Source organism: Artibeus jamaicensis, unplaced genomic scaffold, assembly GCF_021234435.1.
Source record: "Artibeus jamaicensis isolate MK-2021 breed Jamaican fruit bat unplaced genomic scaffold, CSHL_Jam_final scaffold_1019, whole genome shotgun sequence".
NCBI lineage: Eukaryota > Metazoa > Chordata > Mammalia > Chiroptera > Phyllostomidae > Artibeus > Artibeus jamaicensis.
In genome coordinates, this window is record NW_026522025.1 from 132,162 (window position 1) to 154,017 (window position 21,856).

The 21,856-nt window shown below is 39.3% G+C and overlaps 1 protein-coding gene across 1 annotated transcript; it reads right to left on the reverse strand.

Moving 5' to 3' along the window:
• Nucleotides 1-972: 972 nt before the first annotated feature.
• Nucleotides 973-21,734, reverse strand: LOC119040198 (selection and upkeep of intraepithelial T-cells protein 1-like). The gene is made up of 7 exons (XM_037133079.2): nucleotides 21,659-21,734; nucleotides 17,141-17,488; nucleotides 14,797-15,078; nucleotides 11,851-11,961; nucleotides 9,008-9,097; nucleotides 8,100-8,207; nucleotides 973-1,322 (listed from the first exon to the last, which is right to left on the reverse strand). The coding sequence occupies exons 1-7, from the start codon at nucleotides 21,732-21,734 to the stop codon at nucleotides 973-975; spliced, it is 1,365 nt and encodes a 454-aa protein (XP_036988974.2).
• Between the last annotated feature and the right edge of the window lie 122 nt (nucleotides 21,735-21,856).

The following is a 21,856-nucleotide window of genomic DNA, read 5'->3' on the forward strand; positions in this document are numbered from 1 at the left end:
TCCTTTGTAATGAGACGGTGTTTCCACCAGTTTGCATGTCACATGACCTGGGCACAGTGCTATTCTATGGGGCAAATGGAACTGTGAGAAGCCAGCGCTACCTTCCTTTTTGGCTTTTATCGCAACAGTTGAGAAAGGCTAGGCTGTGAACAATCAGTTTGTCTTGTCCCAACTGATCACCTTAACATGTAGCAGCTTTCCATGGGTAGTATAAGGAAAACCAAGAGTCAATGGATGCAAAGATTTTTTTTTTAAATACCCATTCTTGGTGGTTCTAGGTTAGGGCCTTTATTTTTCTTAAGTAAATATAATTTCTCATGTTGAAATTTATGACACAGACCTTAACTTAGACAAGAATCAGGAAGGCCTATAGAGGAAGTTTTCTGGTGGTACAATTGCTTAGCATGAGGTACTTAGACAACATAATATAATGCTGTGGTTTTCAAGCCTCATTTGGAAGCTTGCAGGTAGCTAATTTTTTTTTACTATCGACACTCTATATTGTATATAATAACTCACCATGGTTTTGCATTGTATATGGGAGGGGGAAATCTGCTAGTAATCAAGAGTATATATTTACATTACTTTGTCTACCTTTTTAAATGTAACTTTTTAGGATTGTAGAGTACTGGGGGAGCACAGGTATCAAGAATTTCACTTTTTTTCTTCCTGGATGAATAAGTCTGCATTTATTTCCATTTTCATAAAAAGATTATATTAGCACAATTAAGGGGCACTTCAGATTTATGTGTCCTCCTGTGAATATAGGTTTAGAAGTGTTTCTGGTCTTGCATCTGTGGACACAGAGTTTCTGAGAGAAACTATAATATTAAGTTTTCAATTCTGCCTCTGAGATCAAAATAGAAGAAAACAAGCCTTTCAAAGAGTTCAGAATACAGAAAGCTTTAGTGAATGCTTGTGGATAAAAAACCTGGGCCTTCCAAGTACACTTGAGTGAACTGAAGAGTTGTCTCAGTGAACTGAGACTGCCATTGGAATCTGAGGCAGTAACACTGGCACTTGTAGAAACCCCAAGAGCCTCAAGAAGTCTCCAATCAGGAAACGCTTATATATGGCATAGGTTTTTTCTTTTTCCTTGCTATTAAGCCACAAGGCCAGAAAGGTCACCTCTTGGAACACCTGGAGATCCGTCAGATGATTGATACCTTCTGAGTTACCACCCTTCCCCTTCCACTTACCTCTGAATCTAAAGTAAATAAAGGAAATGAACATGGTGATGAAGACAGTTAGAACACACAGGACCATAGTCAAGTCCTCCAACAAGATGGTATCCAATTGGAAATGTGGATCTGAAGCAGGAACTGAAAGAGGTGCAAGAATTAAGAGGGTCACAGATTTATAAGAGATTTACTTTTCAAATTCTTATTCCTCTATCTTTCTGGGCTGATAGGAGGGTAGGGAAGAAGTGGGTTGGGCTATGAAGATGATCATGGGGATGAGTATGTTAGGGCTGAGTCTGCTGAAGGGCTGTGTAGAGGCAGATACACATTCTTCCACTTGAGCAGCATGGCACTTGCTTTCTGTTTGGCCAGTATTTGCAGTAGAGACAGACTCATGTCTCTGTTGTTTCAATTTGTTGTTGTAGGCCTTCAAGAATAGTCTAAAATGAGCAGAATCTCTGAGATGGAGGAGATCTTAAAAATTTCAAAAGTCACCCTTTTATCTGGAGCAGAAGTCTTCAAATAGTCTTTTTTAGGTGATTATGAAGTAGAAAACATCCCCATCTCATAATATTGGTTAATATATCTTGTGATGGGAGCACCATTGCCAATGGTTAGGATATCTGTTTTATTACTGGGCAGCTGTACCTACTTTCCTATATCAACTGTAGTTTGCCTCACTGACAGAGATTGTTCATTGATTCATACTGAATGGGTTCAGAACAGGCCTCCCCAAGATGTGCTGCTTTGGCACGTGGATTACTTTGAGCTGAAGGCAATCAAGACCGTGGGAGCACAAGAAAAATTTTTACCTCTCCTTTAAGCAATTTAAGTAAGGCCTTACCCATTGTAAGAGTTATTATCAGAGATAACGATTTAGGGCCTGTCTATAGGGCAGGGCAAATGTCTAGTTCCTTACCATTTGCTCTTCTTATTGTTCTGTGAATTGCCCTTCTTCTCTCTGAAGCCCCAGGCATATGAACTTATTCCTTAGCTCAGCATGTCACAAACACCTCATTTTACCATTCTGTCTCTAAACTTCTCATGTATGTGAAGTCTCTGACTCTCTCATGTGTGTGGGTTTCTTGTATGCACATGTGTTATATTTGGTTATTTTCTTTCATTGATCTGTCTCATGTTGATTTGTTAGACCAGCTGAAAGAGCCTAGAAGGGTACAGTAAAATTTCTTCCTCCTCTGACATGTCTTTTTTTAAAAATATATTTTATTGATTATGCTATTACAGTTGTCCCATTTCCCCCCCTTCATTCCCCTCCACCCTGCACACCCTTTCCCACACACATTCCCCCCTTTAGTTCATGTCCATGTGTCTTAAGTTCTTTAGCTTTTACATTTCCCATACTATTCTTGCCCTCCCCTTGTCCATTTTCTACCTACCGTCTATGCTACTTATTCTCTGTACCTTCTCCACCTTTCTCTTCCTCCCACTCCCCTGTTGCTAACCCTCCATGTGATCTCCATTTCTGTGGTTCTGTTTCTGTTCTGATTGTTTTCTTAATTTGTTTTTAATTTTAGGTGTAGTTGTTAATAATTGTGAGTTTGCTGTCATTTTACTATACATGTTTTATCTTCTTTTTCTTAGATAAGTCCTTTTAACATTTCATATAATAAGGGCTTGGTGATGATGAACTCCTTCAACTTGACCTTATCTGAGAAGCACTTTCTCTGTCCTTCCATTCTAAATGAAACTTTGCTAGATAGAGCAATCTTGGATGTAGGTCCTTATCTTTCATGACTCGGAATACTTCTTTCCAGCCCCTTCTTGCCTGGAAGGTCTCTTTTGAGAAATCAGCTGATAGTCTGATGGGAAGTCCTTTGTAGGTGACTGTCTCCTTATTTCTTGCTGCTTCTAGGATTCTCTCCTTCATTTTCATCTTGGCTAATATAATTATGATGTGCTTTGGTGCGTTCCTCCTTGGATCCAACTTCTTTGGGACTCTCTGAGCTTCCTGGACTTCTTGGAAGTCTATTTTCTTTGCCAGATTGGGGAAGTTCTCCTTTATTATTCATTCAAATAAGTTTTCCACTTGTTGCTGTTCCTCTTCCCCTTCTAGTACCCCTATAATTCAGGTGTTGGAGTGTTTAAAGATGTCCTGGAGGTTCCTAAGCCTCTGCTCATTTTTCCGAATTCTTGTTTCTTCATTCTGTTCTGGTTGAATGTTTCTTTCTTCCTTCTGGTTCACTCCATTGATTTGAGCCCCAATTTTCTTCCCATCACTATTGGTTCCCTGTGCATTTTGCTTCATTTCACTTAGTGTAGCCTTCATTTGTTCCTCTAATTTGTGACTAAAATCAACCAGTTCTGTGAGCATCCTGATCACCAGTGTTTTGAACTGCGCATCTCATAGGTTGGCTATCTTTTTGTCGCTTAGAAGTGTTGGCTCTGGGGCTTTGAGCTGTTCTTCTGCTTGAGCCATAATATTTTGGTCTTTTCACACCTGTTAAGCCTGAGGGGCAGAACCTTAGGTGTTAACAAGAGTGGGGCAACCCAAGTCGTTGGGTTGTGACACTGTATGTGAGGGTGGGGTCCCAGAGGGAACAATGGTGCTTTGCTCCACTCTCTGTTGCACCTCAGTCCCTTCCACCATTTCCCCCAAGCAAACTGAGCCTTTCTGTTGCGGATTCCCATGTGGGTGTGCTTGTGTGTGTTCTAGGACTCTGTGGGTCTCTCCAACAAACTCTCCTGTGAGGCTGGGAGTCTCTCTCTGCACCTCAACCCCCACAGGTATTTTCAATCAGTGTTTTGAGGCTTTATTTCCTGGTGCTAGGACCCTGGTTTGCTCTATCTGTCTTGCTCCCCAGTTATCTGCGTGCAAATGTGGGACCACTGGCTGGTCAGCCAGCCACCTTGTGCACAGTGCCCCACTTCTCAATCACTGCCTTGCTGGGTCTGCCCATTGCCACCCCACACCCAGGGTCTGCCAGCCACCTCCTGGGCACCAACGGTCTGCCTAGTGCTGTCCTGTGCACTTGGGGTGCCTTGCGTGCCCAGTGTCACCGCTTCCTGTGCCACAACCCCCTCTGCTTGGGCGCTCGAGTTCACCCTGCCTACCGATCTGGGTGAACGTGTCTATTTTAGCTTCTTGGTTGTCGGACTTCCATACAGTTCAATTTTCTCTCAATTTTAGTTGTTATTTTGTTTCTAAATTGTTATCCTTATTTTGGTTGTTTGAGGAGGCACAGTGTGTCTATCTACACCTCCATCTTGGCCAGAAGTCTGACATTTCTATCTTGTAGAGAAAGACAACCAAGATGGTGAGGATGGGGAAGTGCGGTCAGGGTGTCCCAAATCCGTGTCACTGAAACAGCAATTGAAATATCTGACGATAGTGTTATTAGAGAAGAGAAGACTTATAAGGCAGTATGATCGCTGGCCTCAAGTCTCATATCATGGAGAGGATCCAAAATATTCCAGATGGTCTTAGACTGTACAAATGAGGGGGTAAAGCATTCAACTAATTAATATCTACTTTCCCCCTATAATTTGAGATAAATAATTTTCCCTTGATGAGGTCAGAGATTCCTTTTACAATATTAATAGAGTAAATTTTTAAATAAACAAAATTGCTCTGGATAGGTGTGCAAAAGGAATTAGAGTGAAGAGTCATCAAGTCTTCCTCCCAGTCACATGTATCTATTTTCCAAGCATTAACATTTACAAGAACTTCAAGCTTCTTCTCATAAGGCATAGAAAATAATTTAAAACAAATCAAAGACAAAACTTGGAAATAAAATAGTCCAAAGATGCTAGAATATTAACTCAGAGGAGTATGTGTGTGTTTAAGCTAAGCTGAGTTTTTTTCACTTTGTGATTATGTTTCTTTTATTATTATTATTCAAGTACAGTTGTCTCCATTTTTCCCCACCACTCCCCTGCACCCCACCCATCCTACCTCCCACCCTCAAGCCTACCCCTCCTTTGGCTTTGTCCATGTGTTCTTTATTTATGTTTCTTGGTGACCATTCCCCCTTTTCCCCATTATCCCTACCTCCTCCCCTCTGGTCACTGTCTGTTTGCTCTTTATTTCAATGTCGCTGGTTATATTTTGTCTAAGCTGAGTTTTTTATTTCTTCTCTTCCTCCCATGACTAGAGCTATTTTATGCTTAGAAGGCAAGTTAAGGTCACAGAGGGAAACAAGTGAAGAAAGACATGGCATGAGCTCAGGAGGGAAGGGAGGAGGAGGATGGCAAACACATGTAGTCCAGTTTTCCTACCATATGAGGTCACCAGAAAGGGATTCAGGACAGAATTCCTGACTGATGCTAATAATAATGATAATGATACTAACAGCAAACAATAATATTGCTTGTACCATGTGCAAAGCCAGGCTGAATGATTTTGATATATTGACAAATTTAACCTAAAATAACATTATAAAGTATGTATATTTTATCAATATTTCACAGATGAGGAAACTGTAGTTCAGAGACTAAATAACTTCCCCAAGTTCACACAGTTAATAGTATAACCAAGGAAGTCTGGCTCTCATCTGGCACTGATTCTTGGAAATCAATGGTGTCTATCTCTTGAAAGTCTCTCTGTGCATAAACTCCACAGAGAACAGGCACAGCAGAATGTGTCTGCTGGAGATGCCAATGCTGGCTATCTCTTTTTAGAAGAAACAATTAACTGCATTTAGGAAAGCAATCTGATTCACTGTAAAATATTGAGAAGAAGAGACTCATGATTCGAATCCCAGGAATAATCAGTCTTATTGCTTGCTAGATCAATTGATATAAGTTAATCAAATTTTATGTTCTTCTGTATCTGCATCTTCAAGATAGAGAGATTATAATAAGAAGATTACAGAATTAAAGTACTCAGTGATTGTGGAACTTTCTGGTAATTCATATTTGTTCAATGAATTGATAGGTGATTTTTTAATTGGTAAGCACCAGGAAGAAAAATTAGTCCAGAAAAGGCGGAGCGAATAGAACATTGCCTGGGTAGGGAGGAAGGTTGCTAAATAAGATGTTTATAAAGGAAGCAATATCCCCCAAGAGAAAGTTTATTTTAAGTAAAGAGAAGCAGGCTCAGTAACAAGCAGAGAAGAGATTAGTGGATGGGCCAGGGTTATCTTCCTATTATCAGGAATTGTCAGCGATGTTAAGTAGAGGTGGTGACTAAGTTTTAAGTTCTCAGGGTAGCAAAAGCAAAAATAAAGTTATCATCTTACAGATTTCAAGTCAGTTATGACAATGTCTGTGACCTAAACCCTGTCTTGGGGCTTTTGGTTATCTCCTGGAAGCCCCATAAATCTCTAAGTGCCCAGGCTACATTTCCCTGCAGTGATCTATTACCTTTCATAAAATAGCTATGACTAAATCTCTTTCTTTTTATTTCCTTTTAATTTCTTTTCATAGAGAAACAGTTCAGTTGTTGACACATGGGGCCAAGTGATCTAAGTGCCGGAGCTGGGGTCCTGGCTCCACCATCAGCTGGCTTTGTAAATAAGCCATCTCACTTCTTTGTGCACCAGATTTCATCACCAATAAAATCTATGTCACTGGAGAGTAAGGACAGTTAACTCTTGTACAGCTTGGGGGTTAGGGATGTGAATCCAATGACTCGTCGAAAATCTGAGTGCAACTTTTGACTCACCCAAAGTTAACTATTAACAGCCTATGCTGTTTTACTAGAAGACTTACTGATCACATAAAAACTTAGCACATACTTTGTATGTTAGATGTATTATATACTGTATTCTTACAACAAAATAAGGTAGAGAAAAGAAAATGTTATTAAGGAAATCATAGGAAAATACATATGCATATTTTATGCATTCATGACACACATAACTCTCTTATTTTTTTGTCAATATTCCAGGCTACAAGTTTCATCTGCATGTTTTGCAAGTTGTCACAAATTTCCAAATAACTTTTCAATATTATTTATTGAAAAATATTTTCATATAAGTAGCTCCACGCAGTTAACCCATGTTGTTTAAGGGTCAATGGTATATTAATCTAAATAAAATCCATAGAGCACCTAATAAGTACATAATATATGTTACTTATTGTTATAGCATCTTGCTTATTTCCTCTGACACTGAGGAATATCGCACTGAATCTGCTAACTCAATTAATATGTCAGACTTGGGTATGCCCTTTCTTAGAGTAATATAAAAAGCAATTTTGGCTAGGTTTGACTTAAGGTCATTTGTGTCTTCATTTCACAAGAGAAAACTAGTAAATAAAATCCTCTGAATAACCCAGTCCTACTTTCTGACTTCTATATTGTAATTTTTTTTTTTTTACTGTAGCCGTACCTCCAGCTTACAATAAAGAATTACCTTACCTGACTGCTCATTACCTTATATATATAATTTCCATGGGGACCTCAAAGATAAAGCTGAGGGCACATTTCAAATGTGTTAGTTTCAATTATTCCAACACTTACACAATTATCATTATCATTTCACTCTCAAAGAAAGCCAAGAGGAGAAGGATCAATTTCAGGTGTCCATGCACACTATGAAATTGAGCAAAATATGTGTGGACATATGAATTATATAGAGAAGAAGGTCCTTTGCTTTGCTTCCATCTCTAACAGAAATCTGTGACACCCCCAAAATTTAAGATATACTGAATTATTACCTCCTCTAAGCTAAAAGTATGAAAAGAGTTGGAACATTTTACTAGGTGAAGTGATGACTGGAGCTATTAAAACTTAAACGATTATTTTCCTTTCCTAGGGGGCAGAAGCATTAGCAGTTCATATCATGAAACCCAAAATATTCAGGAGGCTGAAATCTAAACCCTATGACATGAGTCCCATTTTTTTTGTCCTGTAATTTAAACAAATATCACTTTTCTTTGGCTAAATGTTTTACTGGGGATTGGACATTGGGAAAGGAAATATTTTCAGGAAGTGTTGACATTTTTGATCCCACATACCTCTGCTTCTGAGATGCAAATACAAAATAAGCAAGCTGATTACACATATCGAAGATAGTATTATTCCTGCGCCAGTTGTCAAAGGACTTCTCATTTTGCTGCAGCAATCTGAAGAGAGATATAATAATCATTGGTTATTGGCTTGCAGATGATTTGGATTGGGAGAAAATGTACCAAGCATGCAAGAGCTATATTATAATGCTATCCCTCTATATTAATTTAGAATAGGAATAAAAAAAAAAAACAAGAATAGGACTAAGGTGTAGTCTAAAGGAGTTAGCCAAAGGACCTAAAGGTTCTAAAGTGTTAGGTTGAAAGCTGGTGGTGACCAGGACAGCAAGCAGAGCTGTTTCTCGAATGAGACAGGTTTCTGGCCAAGGCTAAATAGACCCGGAGAAAGGTAACTCATCTTATTTTTTTTTCCCTCCATCTAGCCCATCAATCAATGTGTCTTATTAGAGAGCATAAGACAAGGGTTTGTACTGGTCATTATCATTTTGTTGAGTTTTAAAAGAGCCCAGAAAGATAGCTTTGGAGACCTCTTACTGCCTAAGAATCTCATGTATCAAAGGGTCATCAGATAACATATTATTTAAAATCTTGTTTAACACATGTCATTATATTGTCATGTGGCTACCTAGTTTTTCCATGAAAATATTCTGTGGTGTTGGGGTTTACTGCCACAGGTAGTGCCTTTTTTTTTTTTGCTGAAGAAATATAAGCACAGTTTTACTTAGTGGTTAAACTATGGCATACAAAGGTCATGAGCATTATGGTGGCATAAGAGGTCCCTCATTTTCCCCCCATCAACAACAAAATTTGTCACCCATCTACAAACAGCTGTGTTTCTGTGGGAGTTGTGGGGCACTGGGCCCTATACCGAAGAGCCTAGGAGGAGTCTTGCCCACCTGTGCATCGGGTAACAGGCTGATAGTCTCTGGTGCAGACTCTGGAACATATGGAAGACTGTGAAGTGCACCTGGCTCCTTTCTGCTGATCTAAAACACATGAAAACATTGACTTAAGCAATTATCTACTATCTAAAAGAGAATCCTGTGCAAGTTCTTATTTCTCAAGGAGAGGTTCCTGCACTTCAGAGGAGGAAGAAAAGAAAAAACAATAGAGAGAGAGAGAGGAGAGTGTGGATGCATTGGTGTGCATAAGAGGATCAGCTTGATTCCTCCCCAAGTAGGAACAGTTTGGGGCTAAATGAGATGGCTGTGATTTCTCCTTTGGGTGATGGGAGAGCCAGTGGGTGATGGGAGAGCCTGGCTTCCCCTGGCTGTGCAGGAGTCTTCCAAAAGACTCATTCATCTCTCAGAGTATCCAGCGTATTCAACTGGAAGCTCCATGAGTCAGGGGAGGGAACAGATCAAGAAAGTACATATAAGATTTAAGGAGGGCATTAATGGGATATGGTTCTTGCTGACTGCATTCTGAATTCCATGAAGAAGCCTTCCTGTGGGGTATGGAATAAATTTAACCCAAGGATCTTCCAAATTGGCCTGTTGGCACACCCAGCACACCACCTGCCAAATCCATACCTCCCTCACTTTGTGGCTGGCTCCCACTTCCTGCTAGGTAGCAGTGAGAGCAAGCACTGATAGATGAGGATCATAAGCAGAAAGCAGGCCAGGGTGTGGGGGACAAGGAGAACTGTTTCGTTTCTCACTGAGGGAAACAAAAGAGACTGAGAGCAGCCAGCATTATGTATTGTAAAATCAAGAAAAGATACACAAGCTAAAGAATTCTGCCACAAAGGGTATGAGTGTGGGGCAGGTATATCCATACGAAGCCCGAGAATCTGTAGCAGTTACAATCATGTATCTAATAAGGGGTTTTTCTATCAAAAGTATATAAAGAATTTATACAAGTCAATATAAAAATTCAATTTAAAAAACAGACAGAGAATCTGAATAAACATTTTTTCCAAAGAAGATATACAAATAGTCAAAGGGTACATGAAAATATGCTCAGCATCACTGATCAACAGGGAGATGACAATCAAAATCACAATGAGTTATCACCTCATACCTGTTAGAATGGTTATTATTAAAACAAGAAATAAAAAGTATTGGCCAGAATGTGGAGAAAAGGGATGGCTTGTGTACTGTTGGTGGGAATGTAAACTGGTACAGCCACTATTGAAAACGGTATGGAGCTTCCTCAATATGAAAACTAGGAATGCCATATGGTCCAGCAATTCAACTTCTGGGTACAGGCCTGTGCCATGGACATTTACGTCAACAACAGACCACATGTATGGTTGTGGTCCCATGAGATTATAATGGAGCCGAAAAACTTTTACCTCCTGGTAATAATGTCTTAGCCATCACAATGTGGTGGTGCAATGCTTCACATGGACACATGCCATCATGTTACGGTTGCCAACAGTACTCAGGAGAGTGACATGCTGTGCAGATTTTTAGCCTAGGAGCTATAGGGGACTGGACTTTGTCACCCCCAAAATATGTCTATGTGGCACAAGACTTGTTTTAGTTTTATTAACTTTACCAAGCAGCTATGGGAGAAGCTCTGCAAACCAAGTAGAAGTCAGCCTTTGTAAAATGCATGTACCTTTGTAAGGGTGTCTTCCTAGTTTTACCAAGAAGGGGGGTATGGCCTTACCTCTACAAACCCTTATCAATGCAGAAGAAAATGACTTAAAATGCATGACCACTTTACACTTGTTTGCTGTGCTATTCTGGTAATCCTACATAATTGACTCCCTCAATTACAGTATCTTCTTAGTCTTCAGCTGAAGATGGTGTCTAAGGTGCTGGCTTCAGCCATTTCGTTGAGTTACTTAGTTTTCCTGGGTCTCACTCGTGTATATCAGAAAAATACAAGATATTTACCTTTGGTTTGTTTTTCTCCTGTTAAACTGTTTTTTTTTGTTGTTGTTGTTGTTATTGTTGTTACAGTGACGATGTCTCAGATAAGAACCCAGAAATGTAAAGGGGAAATTATTTTTCTCTTCCCCACAGAGCAATAAGCTATACCTTATAGCCAAGGCGTGTAGAAGGTTATACCATCTAGTTTGTGTAAGTGCACAGTGATGAAATTGCCTACGATGCATTGCTCAGAATGTATCCCTGTTGTTAAGTAGCACTTTGGATATATCTAAAGAAAACAAAACCACTAACTTAAAAGTATATGCATCCCCATGTTCACTGCAGGATTATTTACGATAACCAAGATATAAATGCCCCCAAACAACCTAAATGCCCATCAATGAATGAATGGATAAAGAAAACGTGAGATAAACACACACACACACATACACACACACAATAAAAAAGGATCTTGCCAACTGCATCAACACAAGCACTATGCTAAGTGAAGTCATGAAGAAAAAGACAAATACTGTATGATGTCACTTACATGTGGAATCTAAAAAAAACACAATAGTTTAAAGAAATAAGCTTACAGATACAGAGAATAGAGTGTTCATTGCCAGAGACAGGGCATTTGGGGATGGGCAATATGGGTGAAATGAGTCAAAAGATAGCAACTTCCATTTCAGTTAGAAAATAAACATCATGGGAATATAATATACAGCATAGCAATTAGCATAGCAATTATAGTTAATAATACTGTATTACACACTTGAAAGTTGGTAAGAGAGTAGAACTTAGAAGTTCTGTTCACCAAAAATATATATATAACTAGTGATGGATGTTAACTAAATTGCTTACAGCTTTAACTCTCCCACCCCCTTTTGTATCCTCCACCCTTCAAACTTACTTACTTTGTAACTTGCGATGTAGATCAACACAAGGCACCATGACAAAAATCAGCAGCAGAACCAGAATCATGCTCAGAATCGTTATCCAAATAGTGTTCCATGGAAACAAATGATCTGAAACACAGAGCCACAAATCTTACCACTTAGGAAACATGGAGCCTTTGGACCCATCAAACTAGGAATGATAATTTATCCAAAGCATGTTTTTATTCAAGACCCCATGGCCCAGGGATATCAGCCCTAAGCCAGTTTGGGAAGACAGTTATAACTGGCTAGTTGAAAAGTGAGACAGGGTCTGGAGTGGGGTTGAGCCAGGTGTGAGCAAAGGTGAGTGGAGGAATGCTCCCCTGGATACCAACCCCATTTCTTCCCATCCATTCTCTCTCATGTTCTCCCTGACTAAAGGGGAATTGAAGAGGCTAGTTTTTCCCCACAGAGTCTCAGACCTAACTCAGTCCTCATTCCTTTTGTCTAAGAAATCATTATAAGTGCAGCCCTGAATTCTCCAGTATATTCACTGGGTCTGGCATTATGCTTCTGAATACATTTAGAGACATATGTTTATATAAACTTTTCTTCTTTTCTATTGCATGCACAAATATCTTTGGCCCTCTGGCTTGCACATACTAGGCATGCGCCCTTGTTGTTCTGTTTGGTAATCAATTCTTTCTTCCCAGGGAAAACTCTCTAGTCTACCTACAACACCCCATTATGTACAAGGAAGCAAACCTGAGAGTAATTAGTAACTAGAGAGCTAATTACAAATTCTGCCACTCATAGTTTTAGGTATGTTTGGTGGACAGGAAGCTGGGTGAAGCTGGTGCAATTTATGGGATTCAGGACCCCATGACTTTGGAGCCGCCCTTCTATCCGAATGAGCTTCCCTACACTGCAACCTGGTGAGCTGAGAAAGAGCTTTGTCATGATGCTCACAAGGCAGACAGGGGCAGAGTTTAAGTGAGACCCAATTTCAATTATGACCTTTTTTTAATCATAAGTTTTGAATCTTATTTATGTTTTGTGATGTTCAGAGAATGGAAAACAAGATCTCCCTCAGATGTCTCTATCTCCCGGAACTTTAACTTGATCCCTAAAGTTTGTGTTAATTACATTTATTTTAATACGTGTTTTTAAAAAGTTAAATCCTACGTTAGGAATGTATTAACTCAGAAAATAGGCCTCTTGTTATTTACTGAAGTTGTGAATAACTAAACAAAGATTTTATTCATTTTCTTTTCTTTGTTTTCTACATATACATCCTGCTACGAACTCTGGGAGCAGAGGGCAAGTAGTTCAGTCTTTCTTTATCCCATGTAACTGCTTGTCTTATAGAAGCATCTTTCTGTTCCTGATATACCCATACTATGGAGCTCGAGCTGTTTTCTGGAAAATCAAATGAGTAATAAACACAACAATAATCTAAAAGTAGTAAATTGTGAAGCCTATAAGGGAACTTTTTCCTATTATAATATTCTTGAATTAGAAGATTTCTTTCAACACCTGGCTCCAACATTAATTTCATGGATATACACAAATACTGACACATATATATTTACTTGGTGGTTTATAAGGCACTCATTTTGTTTTGTTCCAGATAGGTAAGCAACATATATTGCTTACCTACTACAGGCCACACAATATCTGAGGCAGTTGGAGTTTATCAAGTATATAAAAGCAACAAAGATGTCCATCTTCATGTGTTAGAGAGGGAGGTAGATGAGGGACAATAAAAATAATAAATAAGTTACAGGGTAAATTAAAGAATACAATACCAGGTTACAAAAATAAAGCAGGGTAAGAAGATAAGGAACCCCAGATAGTAAGGCAGGTTGCATTTTTTAAATTGGCTCGTCAAACTTGTCCTTATGAAAAAGGGGAGAGTTGAGCATGGACTTGGAGATAGGAGATTCAGTGGAATTACAGTGCTCTGGGGAGAGGGAGCAGCTACAGCAAAGACCCCCCAAATCAGGAGCTAGTCTGGCATGGCTGCGAGACAGCAAGGAGGTCGACATGACTAGACTAGAGTGGAAAAGGAGAATATTTTTGGACGAGGTTAGATAGAAAATGGCAGCACAGACAATGCAGGGCATTGTGGGGCATTTTACTCTGAATAAAATGGGGAATCATCCGAGGGTTTTGAACAAAAGGTGATGTTTTGTGCCTCATGTTTTAAGTGGGTTCTCCTATCTGTATGTTGAGAATACAGCATAGTGGACATGAGTAGAAATCAAGAGAACTTTTCAGATTTTATTGCCAATATCCAGACCATGGGTGATGGTATCTTGGACTTGGATGGCAGAAATTAAGTGGGGAGAAGTGGTGAGACTCTGGACTTATTTTAAAGGTAGAACTAGTATTATATTTTTGACAGATATGATATGGAATATAAGAAAAACATGGAAGTCAAGAATGACTTCAAGGATTTTATTCTTTGAGACTGAGAATATGAAGCATGATTGGAAAGGCAATAAATTACACAAGTCAGAAGGTGACTAGGAGTATAGTGTTTGAGTATGTGATCTGAAGTATTTATTAGACTTCCACATTAGGAGGCTGATTTAGTTTATCAATGAATGTTAATAAATAATAACTCTTACATGTATTATTTTCATTGCCCCTTATCTACCTCCCTCTCTAACACATGGGAGAGAGGTCTGAGTAGGAGATACCACTGGAGAGCTACTGTCATATAGATGGCACAAAAAGCCATGACATGAGACTAAGGTACAAGAGAAAATGCTAAAAAATGAAGCCTTGGGCAACTCCTATATCAAACAGGCAGAGATAGAAGGTAAAGGACCAGGAGAAAATAAGAGAGAAAATGAGAGATGGTAGATAAAGCCAAGAAATGTAATATTCCAGAAACCAAGTGAAGAAAGTGTATTACTTTTTCTCTTAGTTTATAAACTTTACAACAATGGTCATTTTTGAAAAACACACAGATCTCACCTGACAGGACAATGCTTGTTCTTTCCTCTTGACCAGTTACAGGGTTTCGAAGGTAGCAAGTGATATTCTCCCGAGACCTCTGTGTAAGGAGAAGGGCCATCTTCATGTTGAACAATTTGTCCACATCCTGTGAATGGGACTCGGATGTAGTTGGAATGACCCCTCCTTTGCTGTCTCTCCATTCCATTTGAGGCCGTGGGAACCAGCCTCTTGAATTACACTCCACTAGAAGACCTTTGATATTAGGAGGATGCACACGAATCTGTACTTCTAAGCTTGTAGCTAGTTGGAAAGAAAAGGGGGAAAACAGTATTTTTAGGTGAAGAGAAGGGAAAACAGAACAGAGAAAGAAAAGCTCCCCATCCGTACTCTGATCCCAGTTCCTGTAGACATACTGATAGCCAAGCATTTTGGGGCTCTGGTTGTCCCTATAAACTAATCACAGGGGGAATGGGATGAGTCAGACTGATGGGTCTGATGTACAAATAAAAACTCAGGGGAGAAACTGCCTGTCAGTTCCATTTATTAATTCAAAAATATGTGATATACTACTGTTATAAAAATAAAGCAGGACATATTAGTTTAGAGAAAATAAACTAGTGTTTTAGAAATTTCAGGACATTGTCTGGGACATAAGAACTTGACTAAATGTGTGGGCAAAAAAAGAATAATAAAGATTTAAAGTGTAACGCAACAGTAGCTCTGCCCGATAAAAGTTTCTGCAATGATGGGAATACTCGATATATGTGCTGTTTGATCCAGTAGCTGTTGGGAACCGCTCCGCCTGGTTTCAGGAGTTGTAGCTGCTCCCCATGACTAAGGCCTAGTGAGTGACCTCTGGAATGTGAGCCACTAAGGAGACAAAGCTTGTCCCCTGCCCCCAGTGCTCGCTCACTTAGTGTATGACAGGTAGGACCCCCTCAGAGGGGGGCAACCTAAGTCAGATATGATCACTTGGGAGGCCATGGTGGAAGGACTTGGGGGGCTGCAATAAAGAGGGAGTGATGGACCCTCACCCCCCCCCCCCGGCTATTCTGACATAGCCTGAGTCCCCATTTCCATCTGGGAGAAGCACTTTCTGACTGTAATCCACTTAAGCTTAAAAACCTATGATGGAGAAGGCAGTTCAGCCCTTTGCTGGCTAGAGCGGGATCCAGGTGATCAGGCCTAAGAAAGAATATGTAAAATCCTGTGAAACCTGCTTTGTTTAGAATGCTCTCATTTAAATGATAAGGGTCTAAGCAAGAAGTTTGTTCCTCAAAGTTTTATGGCTCATTAGCTACCTGACCCTGACTGAGAATAAGACCTCATAGTTCTTTGAATGCTATCTATTGTTTGATCCTTAACTGTATTCTTGTGCAAAACAAACCCAATAAAAGCTTATTGAGGAAAAGGCTCTTGGCCTTTCTCCTCTGAGAGATTGGCCACCTTTCCTCCCCAAGCAGATCACGTCTTGGTAGTTTCACGTTCATCTGTGGCAGACAGGGGGACTTTGTGAGCAAAGCTACCCCCACAAATAGCTATTTGCTACACAAGACTGTTAAGCACCTGAGATTTGGTCAATGAGACAGAGAATTGATTTTTAATCTTACCTAATTTAAATATAAATTTAAATAGCCACATTGTGGCTAATGGCTGTCATATTGGGTAGCTCATCTGTAAGCAATAGAACTGAGTGTCATATTAGCCAATGAAAACCTTAAGTCTGAGTGTGCCTAATGTCTTACACTAGTGCCCTCACATTTGTGAAACCTTTCAATTCACTTCAAGTCCTCCATCTCACCACTGTTTCTTTGTCTTTCAGAATACTTCATGGGTGAGGTGGCTGATTTAAATACAATATTTTTGCATACAATACATATATGGCATATATATTTTAGAGAACACTAAAGATAGTAGATGAAGGCTTTTTGAAATAGATTTAAGAAAATCAGTCTGAAACTAGTCAATGAGTTGAGTCAGGGAGAAATGGGAATAAAATTATTATTAGGTATACTGTTGTAAAGATATAGAAAGTTTACCAAGACAGATTTCACTAAAGTGTTGTCAGGAATAATTAGAAGGATAGTACCAAATCCTGTAAGGGTTCTATTGATACTTTACAGATCTAACAGTGCATGTAGACATGGGAAAACAGTCCTGGCTGATAAATGCAATATGTGCAGACACAATTTGCATTCTTAATTCTACACTCTCCTCAGTTCTAAGAAGAAATGCATGGATTTGAACTTGCTAACCATGTAATATAAAAACAGGCAGAAACACTGAGAATTTTCCTAATATCCAGCCTCAGATGCTTTGAGAATCACAGATGCATAGAAGCCTCAAAAGGTTCCACCCTCACCTGTAACCTTCACTTCTTTGATGGCTTCTTCATAGAAATCACCATTCCTGAAGAAGCAGTGGTACTGCCCATCGTCATCAACACTGACATTGAAGATCCTGAGGGTCACTTTACCTTCTTGGATAGCTCCTTTCAGGAGCTCTGTCCGCTCCACATACCTGGAGATAGTTTCTCCATACAGGTCTTTACCATTCTTGTACAGGTGAACAGGTTGAGTGTAGCGGTCCCGGAACCAGCGTATCTCCATGTGTTCTGCACTTTGTGGTGGGGACAGCTGACAGCTGAGCTCAACTACTCCACCCAGTGGAGCCAAGATTCGCCCCTGTGAGCCAGTCACTGTAAACTGTTCTGGGAAGGCAGATGACAACCAGTGAGAATATGAGCCAGGTCATACTTTGTATTCGAATCACTGTATACATGTATGTAACCACACGCACACACATAAATGGCATTCCACATGTTTCAGTGAGGTGTTGGAGGCCATTCTACCACATTCACATATTGTACAAATATGCATATACATACACATTACACATTTCTGTTCCTCATAATTCCACATTAATTTTGTAACTTGACTCGTAAGGACAATTTGCATTTCTACCATTCTCAGTAACAATGGGTTTTAAACACCCCCTACAAATACCACCTGTAGGACCACCTTACTGTTTTAGTATCTTGTCAGAGACCCCAATTTAATTCTCCTTAAGCTTAAGATGAAAGTTTCAAGAAAATAGAAAAAGAAAGACCAGTTAAAAGGGGTGTTCCACCAGTCCGTATCAAAGGACTGTATACTAAGTGGTTAATCAAATACTGTAGGCTGACCAACCAGCAGAGGCAAGTGAAGTCTTCTCCAGAAAATATTTGTGGTCATTACTCTTGCTCTTTCTCTTACCCTCGGGCCAACCAGCAACCATTCCTGCTTAGACTGCAGAAATCTTCACTGACCTCGACACTTGACAGATTACCCTTTTTCACTCTTTTGAACACAAAGATTGCCCAGTAGGTATGTTTTTTTTTTATTAAAAAGAGATTTTCTGTGTATCTCTCCAAGGACAATACCTCACTCTAATAGACTGTGCAGGGGAGACTTCTGCACCATCCAGACTATGTTATTCCCCACAGTTGGGGGAAAATTTTTTAATCTTAGGACTCAAAGGAGGGTAAAAGTTTACAAAGTCATTGTATATCTCTTCCAAATGAGTTTGTTAGCTTTTTGTTTTCTACAGTAGAAAGCCACATACAATTCCAACTACATGACATTCTGGAGAAAGCAAAAATATGCAGGCAGTAAAGACAGGAGTGTCTGTCAGGGCTTCAGGAGGAGGAAGAGATGAGTAGGTGAAGCATAAGGCATTTAATATAGTAAATAATTCTGTATGATACTATAATGGTGGATATGTAACATGCATGTAGGTGGTAAATTGGATAATTTCAGGGCTGATAAAAGAAAAAAACACAACCACAGGGTGGCAGTAGCACATAGTGAACTTGAATTTGAGCAATCCCGCAGGGCTGTACAAGTGCAGGCAGTCCTCCCAGCCAGAGAACCTCTAGTGGACTGGGAACACCAGACCAGAGCAGATGGAGTAGGATAAGGGAACTGCCGGAGGAGAAGTGAGCTGAGAGGGGCTCTGTGTCTAGGTAGCATCATCCATAGCACAGTGGGGAGTGGGGAGCTCTGAGGAAACAGAGTGGCTCGGGGCCTTCATATTGGCTGGCGGAAAAGTTCCTTTAGTTTTTTCTGTAAGATGGCTCTAGTAACTCTTAGTTCTCTTCAACTTCGTTGGAAACCATTTTATTAGATCGTATTGTGACAGCTATCATATAAGTGATCATTTATAAAAATCTTAACAAAATCGATGAATTTTATGCAGCCATTTTAATATTGAAGATGGAAGAAGATATGCAACATTTTCATGGTATTGTGCTTTATTATTTCAAGAAAGGTAAAAATGCAACTGAAATGCAAAAAAGTATTTGTGCAGTGTATGGAGAAGGTGCTGTGACTGATTGAATGTGTCAAAAGTGCTTTGCGAAGTTTCTTGGTACTACTGACATTGTGGCCAAGTAATTCTTTGCTGTGGGGCTGTCTTATGCATTGGAAGGTGTTTAGCAGCACCCCTTGCTTCTACCCACTAGAAGCCAATAGCAGGAGAGGGCCAACATACCCAAAATATCTAAATCAATAAAGTTATTGCTGAAAATGAAAAACGTGTCTTTTATTTTACAGATTAAATGGACTCTTTGGTCAACCCAGTAGTTACAGGGCTTTGCTTATCTATGGCTAGCGCATGTTGGATGCAGCTTCATAGGATATACAAAGCAGAGTCATTAAGTTGCTAAAAGTATGTTTATGTGAGATATATTTAAAACAACTGGGTGTGTAAATATTTGAATTTTGTTCTGGCAGAGTTTAAGAATGATGGATCTCAGACTGCTGTAAAGGTGTAAGCAGCATGGGGCCAATATCCAAAGGCCATTTGGGTTCATTTATATGACAATTTGTTAAAAACAAAAGAGCTGTAAAACACAAAGGTGAACCCTAATGTAAACTTGGACTTTATTAATAATAATCTATCAACTTTGGTTCATTAATTACAATGAATGCACCACACTAATGTAAAAAGTTAATAAGAGGGAAAATTTGGGGGCTGAGGAAAGAGAATAGGGTTATAGGGAAACAATGTACTTTCGGCACAATTTTTCCATAAATCTAAAACTGCTCTAGAAAATAAAGTCTAGTAAAATTTTAAAAGTCAGTGAGGAGAGAAAGGAGGACTTGGGGTGGTGGTGGTGAATATTAAATCTATAAAGTAAAGTAAAGAGTTTAAAAATGAAACAAAATTCTGCATATCCAAAATATAATTAGCAAGTCAATAAATTGAGTTATAAACTAGTTTGGTATGAGGGGAAACCAAAAAAACATGGAATTTATTGATTAAAAATTGAATATTTATTCTTACATGTTTAAACTTCAATCACCTTCAAAGTACTCTCCATTTGATGTAATAAACCTATCATGACTTTTTCCCACTGCTCAAAACAGTTTTGAACTTGTCAATTTTGATGCCTTGTAATGCTTCTGCTGTTTTTTGTTTCACTTCTTCCACATCAGTGAAATACTTCCCTTTAAGGACTTTCTCACACAGAAAAACAACAACAAAAAAAAGTATCTTGGGCAAGATCAGGTGAACAGGGAGGATGGGGCACAGGGGTCATGCCCATTTGGGACAAAAACTGAACACTCAGCACAGTGTGGGCAGGTGTGCTCATAACTCACCCATCATGAAATGGGCAAATGCATTGAAAGAGTTTTAAAAAAAATTCACTGAAGCTGAACACAGCTTCTCACAACATCACTATCTGGTACAGATGGGTTTCTGGAACACTCATCTAGTGGGGGAAGACTGTACTACAAGGGGCCTGCCCCCCAAAAAATTATTCTGGTTTTTTTGGGTGGAACAAAAACAACAGATCAAAGACTAATTCCTAATATTGAAAAATCTTTAAAAACCAACAAAAGCAAAATCAACAGTGCAAAAGAGACATATGCGGGCAGTTCTGAAAAAAAGAAATACATTCTTGAAAGATATTAATTTTCACTCATTAATAAAATGGTAAAATATAATCACTATGAGATTCATTTATCATCTGTAACTTTGGAAAAGACAAAGAGCTCTGATACCTGTAATTCCTGTAGTATCTGAAATAGTACTGCCCCCTGACAAACTCACCTATGCTGGTGGTGGAAATGTATGTTAGTAACTAGTTCAGAATAACGTTTGCAATGTAATAAAATAGCGCATAACCTTGACCAACAGTTCTACTCATAGGGATATTTTCTGCCTATGTGCTCACAGGTTTGCTCAAAATACATGTGCAAGATGTTTGTGGCTATGTTACTTTTCTCAACCAGAGACAGGTACAAAAAATATGTGCAGCAATAAGGTCCTGCCATTTAACAAGTTACTTTTGCTAGAAAATTCTAGCTTTCATGCCATTTATTATCTCAGGCTTTTCTTTTATTTGTCTGCAACTATGTTCTATTTATTCCTGCTTTACACAGATCCCTTTACACATGCAAATTTTATCACCTGTCAAGCTCCCAGCAGCCTACTCCACCCTGCTCATCAGATGACTGACTGTACTGATCAGTCACATGAATTCCAATGTGGATTCATATCTTGAACCATTTACTCACTGTTTAAGTGACACATAACTTATGTCTCGTCTCCTCAATACAAATATTAGGTTCTCAATGGCAAGTATTAGTTCTTCTTCATTAGTTTCTTCTCCCAGGAATTTAACACAAATCGACGTTCATGATAAAGAAGACTTGCTGAGTAGAAATAATTTTCCCCAATCATAGCTGGATCCCACACCACACATCCTCATTACATTACTAGCTATGAAACCTGAAGAACAATAGTTGAAAGAGCTTGACCCTCTTGTGTGGTTCTCACACTGTCTGCACTTGGATGTTACCTTGGTTCATACAGAGAGGAGAGACAGTCATACCTGAGCTTGGTGCTGTCATCTGAAGGAGGAGCAGGATAACAAAGTGTCTGGGGAGAGGGAGTCCTGCAGATCCCATTACACCTGTGGTAACAAGTGAGGAGGGTTCAGAAACAGCAATAACAGGAGCAAAAAGTTCCAGAAACCACATATTTCTGCATCTTTTTTTTCTGCAGGAATGAGCTATCAACTGGTTTTGCC

Bases quoted from the DNA above. Each gene is read 5' to 3' on its own strand.
- LOC119040198 (XM_037133079.2), bottom strand. From the start codon at position 21,734: ATGGGATCTGCAGGACTCCCTCTCCCCAGACACTTTGTTATCCTGCTC. The intron at 9,098-11,850 runs GTAAGTAAGTTT...CATGTGTTTTAG, and splicing joins TCTACATCGCAAGTTACAAA to ATCAGCAGAAAGGAGCCAGG. The intron at 1,323-8,099 runs GTATGTGGGATC...CACCTCTTTCAG, and splicing joins TTTGCATCTCAGAAGCAGAG to TTCCTGCTTCAGATCCACAT.